Raw genomic sequence first — 18,161 nt, 5'->3', positions numbered from 1 at the left:
GTTCAAAACTACTGAAACTAAATGAGCACAGTTACTACATTATGATCATTTACTTGTGAAAATCAGACTTCATCTTTCACTGTAGCTTTTTCAAGATCAGAGTTTTCCATTTGTAATATGGGCCTTTAATCTGGCTGGGAGACCTCGTGGCAGTGTTTTCCTTTTTAGCTGCTCATATAATTCTTCCTGACACACTGGCAGGGTATTTTCTCTCTTCTTTATGGGATGCCAAGAAATCCACATAACTGCACAGCTAATTTAGTTACTCAGTTCTAAAAAGCTTAGTTCACTGCTATATTTGCTTCACTGTGAGCATTACTCTGCTAAAATCATTAAATTGGTATTTACATTCTAGCTTAAATGGATTTGAAGAATATGATATATAGTGTCTTTTCATGCTGTCCACCTTCCTCCTAAAACTGGTGTTGGTAATGGGCTTCTCTTCCTGTCTAAAAATACCCTGAGCTTGCTGTGGTGTAGCCAAAAGAGGGATACAGAAACACTACAGTTTTGCAGGACAAATGAAGGTGTCAGAAGAGGTTTTTAACTTCCTCAATGGGTTTGTAGTTTATTTGAGAGTGAATTTCATTTTGATCCTGTACACTGCACTGCATCCTGATTTAAATTACAAGACAATAGACTTGTTCCATTGCACTGGGAAGAGAAGACTCCTTGTAAAATCTCCTGCTTGGCTGCCATTTAATATTTTTGGTAGTCTAGGTCTTGGTAATCCTAACTACTTTCTTTTCTGTTTCAGGGTTCAGGAGCAGCTGGTAAAGGAGATTTCCTGCTCAGCAGTGATCACCTTATTGAAATGGCCACTAAACTTTACCGCACTACACTCAGCCAAACCAAACAGAAGCTCAACATTGAGATATCTGATGAGTATGTTTCTTGTTTGCTTAAAAGTGCATTTCCTTAATAGAACATGCTAAAAAGTCAAGTATCTAATGTTAACAAAACACTGTTGTGTAACTAATACTTCTTTTCTCTTGGCAGAATAATTGTAAATAAGGATCCAGTTTTCAATGTGTACTTACTTCTAGTATTCATTTTGGCTCTAATTTCCCTGAAAGTCATTGATAAAATGTGCTTTTCCTAAGGTAGTTTCAGACAGGGCTATGAAAAAGAATTGCTGCTGAAGGAAGAATTAATGGATACCCCATTTCTTTCTGCTTGGTGCAGTTTTGTATTTTGGCCTTAAGTAAGAGCTGGACTTGCTGTGTTTATAGCCATGGAATAAAAATGTCTGTGCTTGGCTTGTTGTGTGAAGCACCCCCTAATTTCAGTAGCATTCATTTGGAGGGTTTATTAATTTTGACTAAAGAATAAAATTTGGAATCCTTTAATGATTGTCAACTAAAATTTCTGTAGGCAAAAATGGAACCTTTTTTCTGGCTGCAAAGCACTGCTTGTTTGCCACAGTCATGATGGCCAGTACAGTTTGTATCTGTTCAGTTTTGAGGGTTTATTTAAAGGCTAATATTGCTCTTTCCTTAGAAGTCACATCTGCCATTTTCTATTGTTTGGTTACCAGATGTGATTCAGTTTGCTCAAGGGTGTGTGTTTTTAGCCTCTAAAAGAGTCTGGCTGTCCCAAGTTTCTAGTTTAATGGTGGCTACAAAGGGAGAAACTACTAAAACAAAGTTCATGCATTGCAGTGGTCTGGCCTGCCTGCCTTAGGTCTGGAAAACAGTCTGCTGTCTGGGAGTCCTGCATTTTGGGATGTGGTTTTTGTTCTTGTCTTGCAGATTAAGAACACACAAGTGCCTATTGCTATTGAGTTTACCCAGACTAAATAATGTTAAGCTGTTAGCACTTCCATCTCTGTTGATGGGGAAGCAGTATTGTCATCTTCCTGCTACAGTTTAGATACAACTAGGGACTGAGGAGAAGATGTGGCCTTATTTTGACTCGGGTAACACTACATTTTGGGAAGAGATCTGATACAAGCAAAAGTGCTGTTGATCCAGGGGCACTTCTAGTAAGAGACACATGATTTATATATGTAATATTGAAGCAGTGGGCCTGGGAAGGTGCAGCATTGGTGACAAGAGGTGCTGGCTATAAGACCCACTCGCATTTTCTGGATGCTTGTGTGGTGGGAAGTGCTGAACAAGTTAATCTTGGAGTGCCAGGGCTATGCAGCAGGAAAGCAGGACCGAAGGGCAGCTCAGCACAGGAGAGGCCACTTCCTCCCCTGAGCTCTCTGTCAGCTTGATTGGTGGTTTCCGGCTGGAGAACAAATTCTTTGAAGTTTTTGGTCTCTGCTGGAGGACTTTTTAAGGATGCTAAAAGGGAAAATGTGCTGTATTACAAAGGACTTTTTAGGTCAGCAACCACTGGATGTGAGCCAAAAGGCAGAGCTGCCCTGGTTGTGGCTTTTACCCAGATCAGAGAGGAGTCTGAGGCTCCACGGGAGCCTGATGGGTTTTGTTGTGGTTTTTTTGTTGGTTGTTTTTTTGTGTGGTGTTTTTGCTTGTTGTTGTTGTTTTAAACAATTCTCTGCATTCAGTGAAGTTCTTCTTCCAGTAAAAAAGAGTCAAATCCAGGTTGATTTATCCTAGACTTTAGGAAATATCTAAATTTGGAGGTTGCTGGGAAGGAAGAGAGTTTTCCCAATTGCCAAGCAGGGGACTGCAATAGCTAACTAAGGATTAAAAGTATGCGAGCTGGTAAAATATCAGATATACTAAATTAAGCATAAACCAGAAAAAGAACACCGATGTTGCTGCAGAAACATTTAGCTTCCTTCCATAAAAACAGTCAAGTCCCTTTGGTGAAGCAGTTGGAAACAGTCTTTGCGGCAGTTGTGGTATATTAGAAATTCTAATTCCAAATTAGAAATTAGAATTTAAACTGCCTTCTTTCTAAAGGAATAGCAAACTAACTATTGTAATAGGTCCAGAGTTACAGGCAAAATGGCAATAATTAAGAGGTATTCCCTGAAGGAGACTCAAGCCATACCATAACATCTGGCTTTTTTATTATTCCTCAGCTCTTACTAATAACACAGACCTGAAAGTGCCACCTTCTGGAGTGATGCTCAGAACTAACCGGATAGACCCCTCCTGCTTGTTTGGGTTTCTTTCCACCTTTAACTAAAATGTATCTTATTACCTCTCCTAGGTTTCTGGTCCAGTTCAGACAAGACAAAGTATGTGTGAAGTTCATACAAGGCAGCCAGAAAAATGGCAACATCCCAACTTGCAAGCGAAAAAACAACCGGCTCCTCGAAGTGGCTGTTCCTTAACTGCAGTTGGTGACTCTCCCTTTCATGGACTCATTTCTTTGTACTAGTGCAATTCTAGTTTGGTTTTGCTGGTTTTATCCCCTTCTGGAGCTGTTGGTGGCTAAATAGCTTTAGAAACCCTTGGCAAAACATTTGATCAATCAACTTTTTAATCTTTTTGTTCACGCCAGAGTTTTAACTCTCCAAATGCAGGTTTTTACCAGCTGGCATCTATCTGTCATATACAGAAACCAACCTCTTTGTGTAGCAGTCATACTTTAGTGCAGCATACCCTAAACCCACATATTAAAGAGAAATTACTCATATTCCTTAGTCTAGAGATCTGCTTGACAGGAAGTATACATGGCCTTGGTGCTTGATGACCACTTATGCCCAGTGTCTTTTTGTACCAGGCTGTGGTGGTGACAGGCTCCTTGCTTGCCCACCACTGGGGTCACACACACACACACACACACACACACAGACACACACACACAAACTCCTGTCGGTAACGGTAGGACCTTGTAACTTGATTGTTTAGTCAATAGAGCACAGGAACATCTAATTCTGCAAAACAGGAGGAATATATGATTATACAAGCAGCTATATGCATAATTTTGTAGTAAAAAAAAAAAAGGCAGAAATTTCCAAGTAGGATTTTTAATTAGGTCAGATGTTTATAATGACTTTATACAGTAGAAATCAGTAAAATTAAAGCAGCTTGTTTCTTTCACAAAAGCTATACAGTTCAAGGCATATTTTCTGTTCTGCTTTTTTTTCCTCTTTTAAATTATCAGTTAAGATTAGAGCCTGAAAAAGACAATAGTATTCATAATACAAGTAACTGCTAGGTTAGTTATCAAGTGAAAGGTTTGAGCCTTTCTTTTCGATATTGGCATGTACAATGTGCAATAAAACCTACATGACATTTTGTGAAAAATTATTTATAATACATTTTTGTGTGCAAGAGAGAGGATTGGTGCAGACTGCATAGACAATGTAGGGGTTAAAATAGATTTGTATTGTTAATTTGCAGTTTTTTTAGAGTGTACACTACAGTTGTCAATTTGGGAAGGATACTTAGAATTAAAAAAAAAAATCCTTAATTTGGGGGTTTGTATATAAATTGCTATTATGGTAATAAAACTGTTCTAATTCTGTGCTGTTTGGTACTCCTATGTTATAACCATATTTTTGTACTCCAAACTATTTTATATAACTTGTGTGCCTGATGTAAATGCGTGCACAATCAAGAGCTGCATTATAAACTTTCAGTGTAACTGATTGCACTTAATCTTTCATAAGCCAGAAGCATTAGTGGAAACCCTGAAGAGGAGAGATGCATTTCTAGATAGAAGTAACTAATCAAGTGAAGGGTTTGTTGGATGTGCCTCTTTGATTTGTTGATGCAAGGACAGTTAAGAAAGCATTGTATTTTTGTGGTCTGATATAGGAGAGATTAAGACCCTGGGTATCTGATGTGCAGTGCTGGAAGTCCAAGCTTAAATAAAGGAAAGACAAAGAAAAGTTCAGAGTCTCGTTACTCTCCCGGTGGTGGTGAAGTTATGTAGCACTCCTGGCTGTGAAGGCTCCTCTGGGTAGTTCAACCTTAACATTGGCCCTCTGCTTTAAAACGGGGGTTACTGCAGCAGATGTTCTAGTGCTAATGGTTATTGGTCTGAAAAAAGCAGCTGCTTTGGGTTATGCCACATTTTGCTTTGGGATTAAAATGTAAATGGTTTTGTTAGTGCTCTAGATGCGAAACAGTTGTTTTAACTGGTTGCTTAATGTGGCTGTTAAAAAGTCCATGCACATGGCCCTGAAAGGTGGGAGTATAATACATCAAAAGATTTTCCAAACTATGACCAAAAATTGCCTCTTCCTTAGGATCTTAGTTTGAACCCTTCTTTTAATAATTGAGTCAGGTTAATAGTTTAGTAAAATTTAAATCTTTTTACATGTTTTGTAATTAGAGTTAGTTACAAAAGAAATCATAGTATCATTTATAATGCTTTGAATTAATTAGTCCATTGCCTTAAGAAGACAGCACATAATAATATAGCATTTAAAACTGCTAAATCCTGTAGTAGAATTGCTGCTTGGTAAAGATGGATGGTTTGTCAATCTGTTCAGTACCTTGAAAATCTTACAGTAAAAACCATAAGGGGTAAATTTTTAAAATTAATTTAAAAGTAAGGTAAATAAACATTTGAAGTCTGATGTAACCCTGTTGTTGCTTGCAGGTAGGAAACGGGAGAGTTTAGTTTAAGGTAATCTGGTTGTTTGGCCCATTAAATTTGGGTATTACAGAATAGTGGGGTATTTGACCCATCCCAGGCAGGCCCAGTACACATCTCTGTTATTTTTTTGATCTTTGCAGCAAGTCACAATAGCTTCACTAGTGTAAGACTGGAAGAGGGGCAAAATTCCTCACTTTGATTTCTGTTGTTTCATTTATTTTTCTGAATCTTTACAGTTTTTACCTGGCATATTAGCTGGTACTTTATGATAGTTACTATTTGACACTAATGTACAGAGCTAGTTTTGCTGAACGTTAATTATTTTGAGACTAGATGAGGCATGGGATCATGATGTAAACTTTTAAGTATCTAGAATGTTGAAAATTAAAATGTAAGGTCAGCTAGGTCATTTTTTCTCCTCCTCTGTTTCCTTTTATAACAAATATTCTATCAAATGAAGTTGTAAAGAGACTATTCTTCCCATGGTGCTAACCTTACACATACTTTTACTGGTACATTTCAATTTGTCATCTGAAAGCTGGACAAGGATCATTTAAAAAAAAAAGAAAAAAAAAAAGAGATTTGTTGCATGATACTTTCCAGAATGAAATAAAATTCTGTTCCTAGACCTATACTTTCTCTCTATCTGTATCTTCCTTACTCCCATTAATTCTAATGAGTGCAGGTGACTGGTTTTTAAGATAAATACACACAGCATTGGAGAGACAAGATTTTTATTTTGTACTTGATTTCTTAAGAGGCAGCATACTTTTTCAGTGCATCTCTTCAGTGGAACTCCTTTCCTGGACATTATTTTCACTAAGAAGTCTGCAAAGTCAGATTTCCAGTTGTTAGGATTTGTGTGGATTCCCTCAGAACAACATTAATAGGCAAATTAACTTATTTTTCAGAAAAAGGCTTTGCACCCCAAACCTATCACATTCCAAGTGTTTTGTTGGGTGATATTTTCCTTTCTTTTATTCCTTAACAATTTTATCCTGATATAAGTATTTTCCTGTTCATCATACAAATTATGGAAGAAATTAAAATGGAAAGTCAGAAAAAGCAGCTTTGATTTTAATCCAGGTTTGTTTTAATTGCCAAAACGGGAACATTTTTCTAAAGAGTATTGGGAAAAAGCTGAAGAATTAATTCAATGTTTTAATATGAAATGAGATTATTTTCCCCAATCAGCATAGCTTGCATGGTTAATTCTTAAGCTTTTAGATCCTTATGTTGCACACAAACAATTTCCATATTCTGTTGGAAATGGCTGTAGCTACTGTAGGTGTGACAACCATGGGCAGGAGAGAGATGTGCACATCTACACTTCTAGGGACATTAGACCTTCCCAACAAACACGTTTCACAGACAACTGCAAGTGTTTTCTGGAGATGCTGCCAATTTAAAGCAATGCAGACAAGTGTGAATTGTAAGCAATCTCTAGCATCGCTAACAGATGAGTTCTGGCTTTCCTCCTCTCTAGTTTCCATGCTTACTGGAGTATTTTGTAGCTTATACAGACATTTGATGGTGAGTGGGAGGGACAATTCTTTACCAATGTCTGTAAAACCCCTCTAAGTGATTAAAATTCTCTAGGTACTGCTTTTAATAATGTAGTTTAAAATAATCACATGTTGTGTCACTGTCCCATGACCTTCCAGTTAAATGTTAACTGAAGGTTGTTGGCAGGTTGAGCAGTCTTGTAGCCATTCCAGCACAGTATCTGCACTGCAAACTTGTCTGTCTGAAATTGTGTGACCTGTTAAGTGGTTTCAGGAGACTTAGTTCAGGCCGTGGCACCCTCCTCAAAGAGAACAGCACGTCAGCCCTGGTTACAGTGACACTTTCCATTTTGCGTCTAACTGGAGTGTTTCCTCCTAGAGATGCAGGTAAAGGGAGGTTGAGTGGATGGAAAAACAATCTTCATTGCCAGAGTTTGTTGGCAGAGCAGTACTTGCTTCTGCTGAAGTTTCATACATATGAGTGGTCGCTGCTTTAAGCACACATTAGATAAATACTGCTCTGAAAAAGCCCTTTCCTGCAGGATGACACTGACAGCAGTGCTGCACCCCTCAGTCCTGCATTTTTGGAGCAGATAGAGGATGGAGGATTGTGGTGCATGTGCACAGTTGCTGTTAATAATTCTTGTAAAAATGTATTTATATAGGCTGGGGCAGGTTTACATTGGCCAGTCCTAAAAAATTAGCTGGAATGCAAAAAGGGAAAAAGTGCTTCTATGAATTTGTTTTAAAGCAACACATCACTGTGCCATGTCTGGCTGTATTTGTCTGCAGTCAAGGATTGTGGCTGTGAGAAGAATATCAATTTAGTTATCAGCTAGAACCAGTTCTGTTCTTGTTCCCTAGAGCACATGGATAAGTTGGGTATTCAGGTTTTAACTTAAAATGAGAGGACCATTTGAGGCCATTGCAATTAACTTTGATTATGATAAATTGTCGAAATTGAGTCCTAAAGTATTTTTAGAAATGGATTCTCTCTCTCCTTCATCCTAAACTTTTAAGACCTTGGCATCTGATTGTGAACTGACTAGATAAAATCTGAAGGATGAAGCACAAAAGGCGTTATACATGAATGAAAAAAAAATCTGAAGAATCTGAATCTCTCTTCCAAGAGAGATTTGTTTTCCAAGGCTGTTCCCTGCACTTAACCCAAGGTAAGTGTTGTTGCTGTATAACATTATTCTGTTTGTAGTCTTTAGTTATTAGAGAAAAGATAAATCTCAGGTATTCCTCTAAGCAGGGAATCTTCTTCCCTGAGGACATGCAAAAGTGCAGGGGATCTGCAGGGAGTGCTTCTGGAGGAGTCCTAACCAAACCCCCAGAACTTTACTACCCAGCCTCACCTTCACCCTCTGAAACATTGAATGCCTTTTATGCATTCAGAAAATGGGAGAAGATGCTTTTTGCCCAAATAAACGGTGATATTTGCTGGCCTGGCAACATCCCTTCTGGATGTTACAAATCCATTCCCCACCAGTATCTCGATGCTGGGTGGTCTCAGAGATGCTGGGTGCTGCTTCCCACTCTGGCTCTCATCACGTTCTGATTTCCTCCTCTCCCATTCCCTCCTCCCTCTGATGTGAAGCAGCAATATATTCTTTTAGGTTATTTCCTTCTGTTATCTACCACTGCATTTTGACACCTCAGTTTTAGCTGGACATACAGGAAATGCTGTATTTCCCTTCCAACCAAGAGCTGTTTTTAATGAAGGATGCTTTGTTCCCTTTTGAGTTAACTTGCTAGCTGGGCCGGTATCACCAGTTGTTCTGGTTTGGTTTGGTGGGGTTTTTGGTAGCAGGGGACAGGGCCCAGGGGTGGCTCCGGTAAGAGGCTGAGAAGCTCCCCTGCCCCAAAACCAGCCAAGGAGCCATCAGAGGGACAATAGCTGCGCCTCAGGGATTAACATACGAAAGGACTGAGGTGAGAGCTGGGGAGCGAAGGACTTGGAGGAGACGAGCGGTGCTGGGGAAGCAGAGCGGGGCAGGTGGTGGGTGAGGGAGAAGGAGAAGAAGGTGCCCAAGCAGCCGTTTCCCTGCGGCCCACGGCGAGATGGCAGCTGTGCCCTGCGCTCGCGGAGGAAGGTGCTGGAACATTCCCCGAAGGCGCCAGGAGGGGTGAACTTGGCCACTGGGCTTGCGTGTTGTGGCCAGAGGATTTGCTGCCAGCGGGCTCTGGCTGCGCAGCTGTGGCAGAGCCCGGCGCGAGCGGAGTTTGTTCCCGAGGCAGCCGTGACTGTGGGAAGCCCGGGCTGGAGCAGCTCCGGGCCTGGCGGGAAGGGCTCGCGGAGGAGAGGCTGGTGGAGGACTCTGCCGTGGGGAGGCAGGGAAGCACTGTGAGGAAGCCTTCTTCCTGAGGAGGAAGGAGCGGCAGGAACCACCAGCCTGTGAAGTGACTCTAAACCCCTGTGCCGAGGAGAGGAACGAGGAACAAGGTAATTGGGCCCGGGAAGAAGGGAGGGGTGGGGGTAACATCCCTGTCCTGTGTACGTCTGATTAGTGTGAAATTCAATAACTGTTTTTCCCCAGGTTGAGTCTGTTTTGCCCGGGGTCTTAATCAGTGAAGAACCTTCCTTGTCCTTTGTCTCGACCCAGGGGCTTTGTCCTCCTGATCCCAGAGCGTGTGTGTGTGTGTGTGAGCTGAGGGAGCGGCCCCGGCTGATCCTTTGTCCTGTTGGGCCCAAACCAGGAGATGAACGGGGAGCCAGGCGGGAGAGGGACAAGGAGCCACGAGATTATTGGCCACCCAGATGGGACAGAGGCTAGGATATAAGTAAGGAGAGGTAACGGGCAAAACATGGACTAAAGTACGATTATGGGGAATTTGTGTTGTTAATACTGTGGTAAATGGACGAGGCGTGGACTGTGCGGAAATCCTCCCATTCTGTGTGGAAATTCTTCTCCCTTTCTGTGCGGAAATTCTCCCTTTCTGTGTGGTATCGTGCTGCCATCTTTATTTTGATGTCAGGTTGTTTTTTGCGGTGTGAGCGAAGCTCGTAAAAACTTGTGCCCAACGTAGATTTTGCTAATGATTCCTTCGTACCTGATTCGCAGAGGCGAGAGGTGGAATGTTCTGGTTTGTTCTGGCGGGTTTTTGTGGTAGCGGGCGACAGGCCCCGGGTGGCTCTGGTAAGAAGCTGAGAAGCTCCCCTGCCCCAAAACCCGCCAAGGAGCCATCAGAGGGACAATAGCTGCGCCTCAGGGATTAACATACGAAAGGACTGAGGTAAGAGCTGGGGAGCGAAGGACTTGGAGGAGACGAGCGGTGCTGGGGAAGCAGAGCGGGGCAGGTGGTGGGTGAGGGAGAAGGAGAAGAAGGTGCCCAAGCAGCCGTTTCCCTGCGGCCCACGGCGAGATGGCAGCTGTGCCCTGCGCTCGCGGAGGAAGGTGCTGGAACATTCCCCGAAGGCGCCAGGAGGGGTGAACTTGGCCACTGGGCTTGCGTGTTGTGGCCAGAGGATTTGCTGCCAGCGGGCTCTGGCTGCGCAGCTGTGGCAGAGCCCGGCGCGAGCGGAGTTTGTTCCCGAAGCAGCCGTGACTGTGGGAAGCCCGGGCTGGAGCAGCTCCGGGCCTGGCGGGAAGGGCTCGCGGAGGAGAGGCTGGTGGAGGACTCTGCCGTGGGAGGGACCCCGTGGGGAAGCAGGGAAGGACTGTAAGGAATCCTTACTGAGGAGGAAGGAGCAGCAGGAACCACCAGCCTGTGAAGTGACTCTAAACCCCATCCCCCTGTGCCGCTGGGGGGAAGGAGGGAGAGAAACCGGGAACAAAGTGATTTGGGCCCGGGAAGAAGGGAGGGTGGGTAACATATGCAAGCCCTGCTCTGTGTGTTGTCTGTGTCCTGTGTGTGTTTGATCAGTGTGAAATTCAATAACTGTTTTTCCCCAAGTTGAGTCTGTTTTGCCCGGGACCTTAATCGGTGAAGAACCTTCCTTGTCCTTTGTCTTGACCCAGGAGCTTTGTCCACATCCCAGAGTGTGTGTGTGTGTGAGTTGAGCGAGCGGCCCCGGGGCTGATCCTTTGTTGTCGTGTTGGGCCCAAACCAGGACACCACTATTTCCCAAAACTCTGATAAAAAGCAAAACTGAAGCCTGGGACACAAAAAACTGCTGTTGCTATGTACCCACTCTCTTCCTCTTAGAAGATACATCCACTTGAAGAGATGTTGTCATGAAATCCCTGCTGGCCTTCAGGGTGTCTGTAGGTGCTTCTTGTACCTTGAAAAAAAGGAATCCATCAGAATATGAAATAGGGAGTTTCCAACTGTGGTGCCAAAAGGAGTGGACTCATTTAGATTCAGATACAAAGGAGTATTAAGTAGCTGTGAATATGCTTACCTGTGCTTTTGTTTGCCCTTATGCTGCTATGGCTGTGGAAAAGAAACCTTGGCTTAAGTTTAACCATGAAGACTCCAACCAGAGGTGTTCAAAGCCTTGCTGTCTGATCAAAATCGCCATAAGCTGTTGATTAACATTTAAATTTTAATACTAAAGGGCAAAAATTGTGCATGAGCTTACAGTGGAGGATCCTAAATACTGATTGCATCCCAAACTTCTTATTTCTGTGTGGTGATTGTGGCCTTGTGATGGCAGGTTCATAAGCTGTTCTGGGGATAATGCAATAAAATCAAGAACAAAAAATTGCAGCTGTTTCTGATAAGGCATTTATTTTAAACCAACAGCAAACTCATTGCAACATAAGGGTGTGATTGTTTCCAGCTCACGGTCAGACCATTACTGGCCCAAAGATGCTTTCCCTGGCCATCCTTTATTTGCAGGCTTTATTTAGAAAGTGTTACTGTATTGACATCAGGTGAAGGCCCTGCATGTGCTTGGCTCCCAAGCACTGCATGGTCCTCGGTTGTGGGTTTTGATCCCACCTGGAAGGTTTTCTCCCATCTTTTGGGGTGGAGGTAGAATTTCTTTGGGTGAAGAAATAACCAGAAGAAAAAAGAACCTGGAAAAGAAAGGGAGGGAGTACTGTGAGCCAGATCCCTCCTTGTGCTTCAAGTTTCACATTTTCAGGTCTCCAGCTGCCAGACCCTGGGATGCCATGGGTGGGGGCTCACATCTTCCTTCAGCCAGGGTGGAGCAAAGCCTGATGGAGATCTGATCTGATTTTGAGTTTCTGCACTGGAGAGATGATTTCCACTCTGGTAGTCTCTGTCTGTGGTGCTATTTAGAGGATTCCCTTGGTGTGGCTTTCACCTTGCACTCGGTGTTGTGTTGGCAAATGTTCCTTTCTGTCACATAACCCCAGCATCTCCTACAGTCCCTTTTGCCTGAGACCTCTCTGCCAGTCTCTGCAAGGCTTCATCATAGGGGCTGGTGGGATGTAAGGGGAAGCAGGACATCTTTTCTGATGGCAGACCAAATCAAAAGCAGGGAGTGGGGAAGAGGTACCTTGGGACAGGTACTTGAGCTGCAAGGCGCCAGGAGCTTGTTAGTGACTGAACCCCAGCTACCTGCCTCAGGGTTTAGCTCCTTTGACTCTTCAGTCTTGAAGACCTAGGCTCAAAAACTGGAGTATTGGTCAAAATGGCAGACATCGTACTTGTGCTTCATGGGTAGCATGTGAGGCTCAGCACTACAAAGCTTTGGGGCTTTGTAGTGGCTCTGTTCAGTAACAATGACAATGTTAATTGGTGGGAAATGAGTTTGCTAGGACATGGGGGGAAGGCACTACAGAATCATCTGACCTGGCACATGGAAAGATCTCAGCATCCCCAACCAGGGTGTGTGAATGTTCCTACTTCACAGAAATGCAAATGTGCATGGTGTGTGAACAGTTCGGGCCTGGCACATCCACTGGATGCAGTTCCTTATTATCTAAGGCATTTGGCTGCTTTTGTTCCTTGGAGATAGTGCCTGGTCTCTTGTGGAAGCCTTAATTCAGTTGTTTTTCTTCTTTTTTTAGATTCTTGCTCTTGCAATGTGACATAAAGGTGGCTGTGGCATGAAGGACATGCCTTTTTCCTCATGAAAAAATGTAAACTTACACAGAGGGACAGATTTCCTAATTTTTATTTTTTAATAGTCAACTGATGACTAATAGAGTTGAAAAAAATTTCCGGTAGTGGAAAAAAAGAAACAAAATGGATCCTAGCAGCTATGAAGGAGGCCTATAGCTGTAGCTATTTCTTTCCTAAAAATGGCTAGAAAACTAAAACTGAGGCTGTGGTTTCATTTTTCAGCTTGAGCCAAACCAATGTGTTTCCTGCCACCGGCCCTTTGTCTCCTGCCTGGCTGAGCTGCCCTGGCCCTGCAGGGTCATGTGCCCCAGGGGCTGAGAAGTGGTCCCATAACAGGGGTTCTTGGGGGGGATGCAGGTCCCTGGGCAAGGGGAGAGGATGCAGGGGGGAGCCGTGAATCCCACTCAGGTGGGATGTGAAATCAGGTGCTGGGACAGCAGTTGTGCTTTCTGCTTGGATGCTAGGAAGAAACACTTCACTGCAAAGGTGGTGAGACGCTAGCACAGGTTGCACAGAGGAGTTGTGGAAGCCCCATCCTGGAAGTGTTCAAGGCCAGGTTGAATGGGGCTTTGAGCAACCTGGTCTAGTGGGAAGTGTCCCTGCCCATGCAGGGGGGTTGAAATGAGATGAGCTTGAAGGTCCCTTCCAACCCAAACCAGTCTATGAGCTCTCTTAAAAGACACTGTATGTCAAAACCCCAGACAGACAAATGTCCCTGAATTTTTCCAGCTGTTCTTTGAAGAACTTAAAGGAGAGCAAGAAGTATATACAGTATCACCAGCACTTTACAAAGCACAGTTCAAGTCTCTCCGCTGGTGCTGACTTTTTTTTTTTTTTTTAACAAACTTGGATTTTGGTGGGATTTGGCTGGGAAGCGCTGGTAGCACCACAGTGGGTTTCCTAATGAGCACAACTTTTGGAGGCCACCTGGGGAAGCCAGGCATGCAAGGCAGGAGGACATGCAAATCCAGACTACTGCGTGTGTGTGGATTAGTTGGAGAATTAAAAATTAAAGCAAAACTAATGACTTTGCAAAATCTTCACCCCCCTCTGGCTGACGGTAAAATTCTGATCCACTCCACAGGGGCCAGAAACTCCCTGTTCGCATGCAGGTTTCTGTACAGACACCAAGCAGATCTTTACAGAGCTTCCAGATGGGATCATAATGTCATTTCCTCTGCTGTTTGCCTGGATTCCTTTTTCCAGTCTTCCCGTTCCCTCCTCAGGCTTGCTGAAGAACTGCTTTGTGAATGTACCTGCCAGCTGGTTCTGGTGAGAATGTTTCCCTGGGTTGCCAGAGAAATCCATGCACCAAATACAGGGCTAGTGCCTACAGCAGGACTGCGTTGTTGGGTCCTTGGAGCTTGTCTTCTCCAGCCCTCTTTCTACACCCAGTCTGACAATGGATGTGGAATGGAAGGAAGAGGAGGGAACGTGAGGAGGCAGCGCAGTGCTGGCATGCTTTGAAAGCTGGCTTCTTCACTCCAGATGTTCTGAATCACATGTGGAGAAGTGTTTGTGGTCAGATGCTGCTTGAAACTGATTGTTGATAGTCTCCTGAGACAGCTTGTGACAAATTGTATAATAAAAATGATAAAAATAGCATAGCTATTCCCTGGAAAAGCGAAGTTCCCACAATCCAGTGAGCTGGGAAAATTGTTGAACTTTCTTTGGACACAACGTGCTCGTTTTTTGTGTGTGTTCTTCAACCTTCCATGGGTCCTGGGCTTTTATCTTATGACCCTTCATCCTCCTACCAGCTCTGAGCAACATTTCCAGCCTGCCCAGCCCCAGTAGCTGCTGAACTGAAGTTGTGGCAGGGGAGGTTTAGATTGGATATTAGGAAGAATTTCTAGACTGAAAGAGTGGTCAGGCACTGGAATAGTTCGCCCAGGGAGGTGGTTGCGTCACCATTCCTGCAGATGTTAAAAAGCCGTGTAGATTTGGCACTTCAGGACATGCGTTAGTGGCCAAGGTTTGGTTTTGGTCTTTTTTTGGTTGATGATTGGACTCGGTGATCTTAGAGGTCCTTTGCATCATGACGACTCTGTGAACTGACCACTAACCATCGATGTGAAGAACTGTCTCCCACATTCCTTCAGCCTGCTTGTTGAGGTCAGGTCTCACTTGAGAACTTAGTAGTTTCATGAGTTGAAGTTGGTTATTCAGTGTTGAGAAGGTTTCCTACAGTTTGCTTATGGCTGCAATAATGGAGTGCAAATGTGGTGGCAAGGCAGATAAAAGCTGTGGAAACTACAGAAATGTTTGGTGTGCCCCGAGTGAGATCCTGTGTTCTTTGCTAGGCAGAAACAGCGCTTTCCAGACAGACACTGTATATGTACAAGTGACCAGAGTCTGCCTACTACTGGAATAAATGTCTTTGTCACAAAAACTACCCTTCTGTGTGCTATTTTATGTATTTCCCTGTTACTGGAATTAGCTATAGATTCTATCCCATTCTGGCATGCATTGCAGCCCTGCAGCCATGTGTATGTATTTAAAATTTAGGGGAAGATCTTGGAGTGTGAGCTCTCCTTAAGCAATGATGATCTCTTTGTGGGTGATTCCAACGATGATTCAATGTAGTGTCTTGTTTTATGTGGCCATCCTGGAGATGAGCAATATTTAAACTGTCAGTGGAGTTAATAATTGAGGTAGCCAGCATTGTAACAGATGCACTTAGGTCAAGTCCCAGTCGGACACGCCAGAGTCTCCTCCAATGCTTTTTGCCTGAGGGGAAATGCCACGCACCCACCAACTCACTTACCAAAATGTCTTGCAGATCATCAGCTGGTGCCCATTTTTGTGTCCTCCCTGATAGCCACTTGGCTGAAGAGTTTGGCTAATGAAGCATTTGAGGTGCAGCTGTTCCTTGCCTGTGTAAAAATCTATGGCACACAGTAAATGTAGAGGTCGAGTGAAACCACAGAAATGGAGCAGGGAGCAACGAGGAGCACAAATGTTTTAGAAGTGTTACAGATGAAATGTGGAAAGGCTCTGGTTTTGTAATGAAGTTTGTGCTGAGCTGCTGGTCTGAAGTTTAGGTTCCACGTGATTTCTTGAGAATAGCATTTGTGATAGATAGAATCTGCTCCGTCCCAAACCCACTGCACAGTTGTCTCCATGAACACCTTCCTGCCAGGCACCGCCTGAAATAGAGTCTAACAAAAGAGAGAAGTGAAGTTCCTTTTTTTTGCCATGTAGATGAAATTAAATATGTGGTTGGTATGAGAACGCTGACAGTCACCACCATGAATTTCCTTCAAGGGAATGTCCTGGATGCTTTTCTGACCTGAGTAATGACTCTTACTTGCTCTCACTCTTGCATGGTGGCTGTTTCCTGTAGTAGTTCCCTTCTGCTCTGTCACAGTGGCTTGAGGACCTGTTGTTTATGAGGACATGCTTTTGATAATTTCTCCCCCTATTTATAGGAGTATGCCTGTGTATTTATTTGAAGGCTTCTTGTAGGTTCTGCCCTCCCATGGGTCCTTCCTCCACCAATTCCCTGGATCCGTCACTAGTAAATAAACACAGCTCTCAGTATCAGAAAAGATAATTGGCTGTGCAATGCATAGAAGGCAAAATTGCTTTCCCTGAAATTTATGCATCAGTTATGGCTGTGCCCTGGATGGCACAGTTTGAACCATTTTCTGGGTGGGGAAAAATACGTCGAATAGCGAGAAAAGCAGCTATTGTTGTAATAAATGACTGGGTGCATATGTGCATGACTGTGTTTTAGGTGTTCCATAGCAGGTATCCTGCTAACAAGCTAACGAACATGCAAATAAGTAGCCATGCATTATCACTCTATTTGAGACAAGGCGTATTCTGTTTTTTTGCTTTAAGTAATGAGAATGTTGCCTGGTTCACTGGTGTCCCCTGGGGGAAGTTGTTTGTTCACTGTACTCTGCTAGGAGGATGCAGCAGCCATCGGGCTGAACCCATCTTGCCTCTCCTTTTTGCAAACTCCCTTTTGCCTCCAACCACCAAGCCCTACCTTGTACTTGTGGTGGAACTCCAACATTGTACCAGCGTCCAGGTGAGGGATGCTAAAGTCTGAGGTAAATTTAAAGCTAAGTCAGTCAATAAGTGGTCAAGCTGTATTTTTGGTGAAGGTTTTAATGGAAATGGTGTGTTTGTCCCTCTCTGGAGAACATGCTGATATCAGGGTGCTGTGCAGAGCATTATGAAAAAAACCAATGTTGCCAGTTACTCTTCTGGCAGGATTGTGGTAAATGAAGAGTGAGCAATGTGACTATGTCGAGGAGGAGTGGTTAGAGATTTCTTAAAGGCTGCCTTGTGTTACTCAGTTCCCTCAGCTGCTATTTACTTTAAAACCATTTACTGGGACTTGAGAGCATTCAGCGTCTGGTGGGATCCAGCCCCTTTGTAAATACACTCCTATAAGGGTGTAAGGTGACCTGGGAGCCTGTCAGCCACCATGCTGACTCTGCTGCTAGTGACCTTGACTTATTATTGGTGTTGAATTGATTTGTTAAGAGACATTTAATTAGTTCCCTATTTGTTAGCAGGAAATCACTTGTATTGTAAAGCACACTGTGAGCCCTGCTGCCCGGAAAGGCTTCTCTGATGCTAGGTAATACCTGAGCCAAACAGATCACTGTGGTGTCCTACTGTCTGTTCCTTGTGAGGCCACCTACAGGTTGCGTGGTCCAGGAGAAAGTCCTCTCCTGTGGCCAAGGTACTTCTCATTTAAGAGGTGAGATGTTCTGAGGCAGGAATGATCAACTACATCATCTGTTACACAGGACTTCTCCCATTGGGTCTCCTGTGACATTTAGGTGCTACCTGAATATAAGGAACATCTGTCAGCTGAGAGAAAGAGATTACACCATGTCTGTCTTTCAAGGAATCTATTGGTTGCTGCTGTGGCTGGTGATAATGTGAGAAGGAAGGAGAACAGCATCTCACCCACCCGTGTGCAGGTCTTTAACTTCAAAGAGAAACACCTACCAGCCATGCTCACTACATCTTAGAGCAGCATCCTGGGCTCCCATTACATCCTATAGTGTGGGTGCCTCCACCACAGCTGAAAAGGGGTTTTAAGTGCACTGAGAAATCTGGAACCCTTATTCAGAACATGGAAGAGAAGCTCTAGTCATCTGCTTTTGTAGTATATTCCCTTTCGTTCATTTATGAGATAAAATTAGATTTTGATTTGGAAGCAGTTTTGGGAGAGGG

The 18,161-nt window shown here is 43.6% G+C and overlaps 1 protein-coding gene across 8 annotated transcripts in view; it reads left to right on the top strand.

The window, feature by feature from the left end:
* Positions 1-4,392, top strand: part of MYO1B (myosin IB) — a 112,414-nt gene extending 108,022 nt beyond the window's left edge. For all 8 annotated transcript variants that reach the window (XM_051623215.1, XM_051623218.1, XM_051623216.1 and 5 more), the window contains 2 exons: positions 758-885; positions 3,130-4,392. In XM_051623215.1, coding sequence (XP_051479175.1) covers positions 758-885; positions 3,130-3,253 — 252 coding nt within the window. In that variant the 3' untranslated portion in view covers positions 3,254-4,392. The remainder of the gene's footprint in view (positions 1-757; positions 886-3,129) is intronic.
* Positions 4,393-18,161: the final 13,769 nt, after the last annotated feature.

Source organism: Apus apus, chromosome 6 (genome assembly GCF_020740795.1).
Source record: "Apus apus isolate bApuApu2 chromosome 6, bApuApu2.pri.cur, whole genome shotgun sequence".
Classification (NCBI taxonomy): domain Eukaryota; kingdom Metazoa; phylum Chordata; class Aves; order Apodiformes; family Apodidae; genus Apus; species Apus apus.
This window is presented reverse-complemented; position numbering and strand designations above follow the sequence as displayed.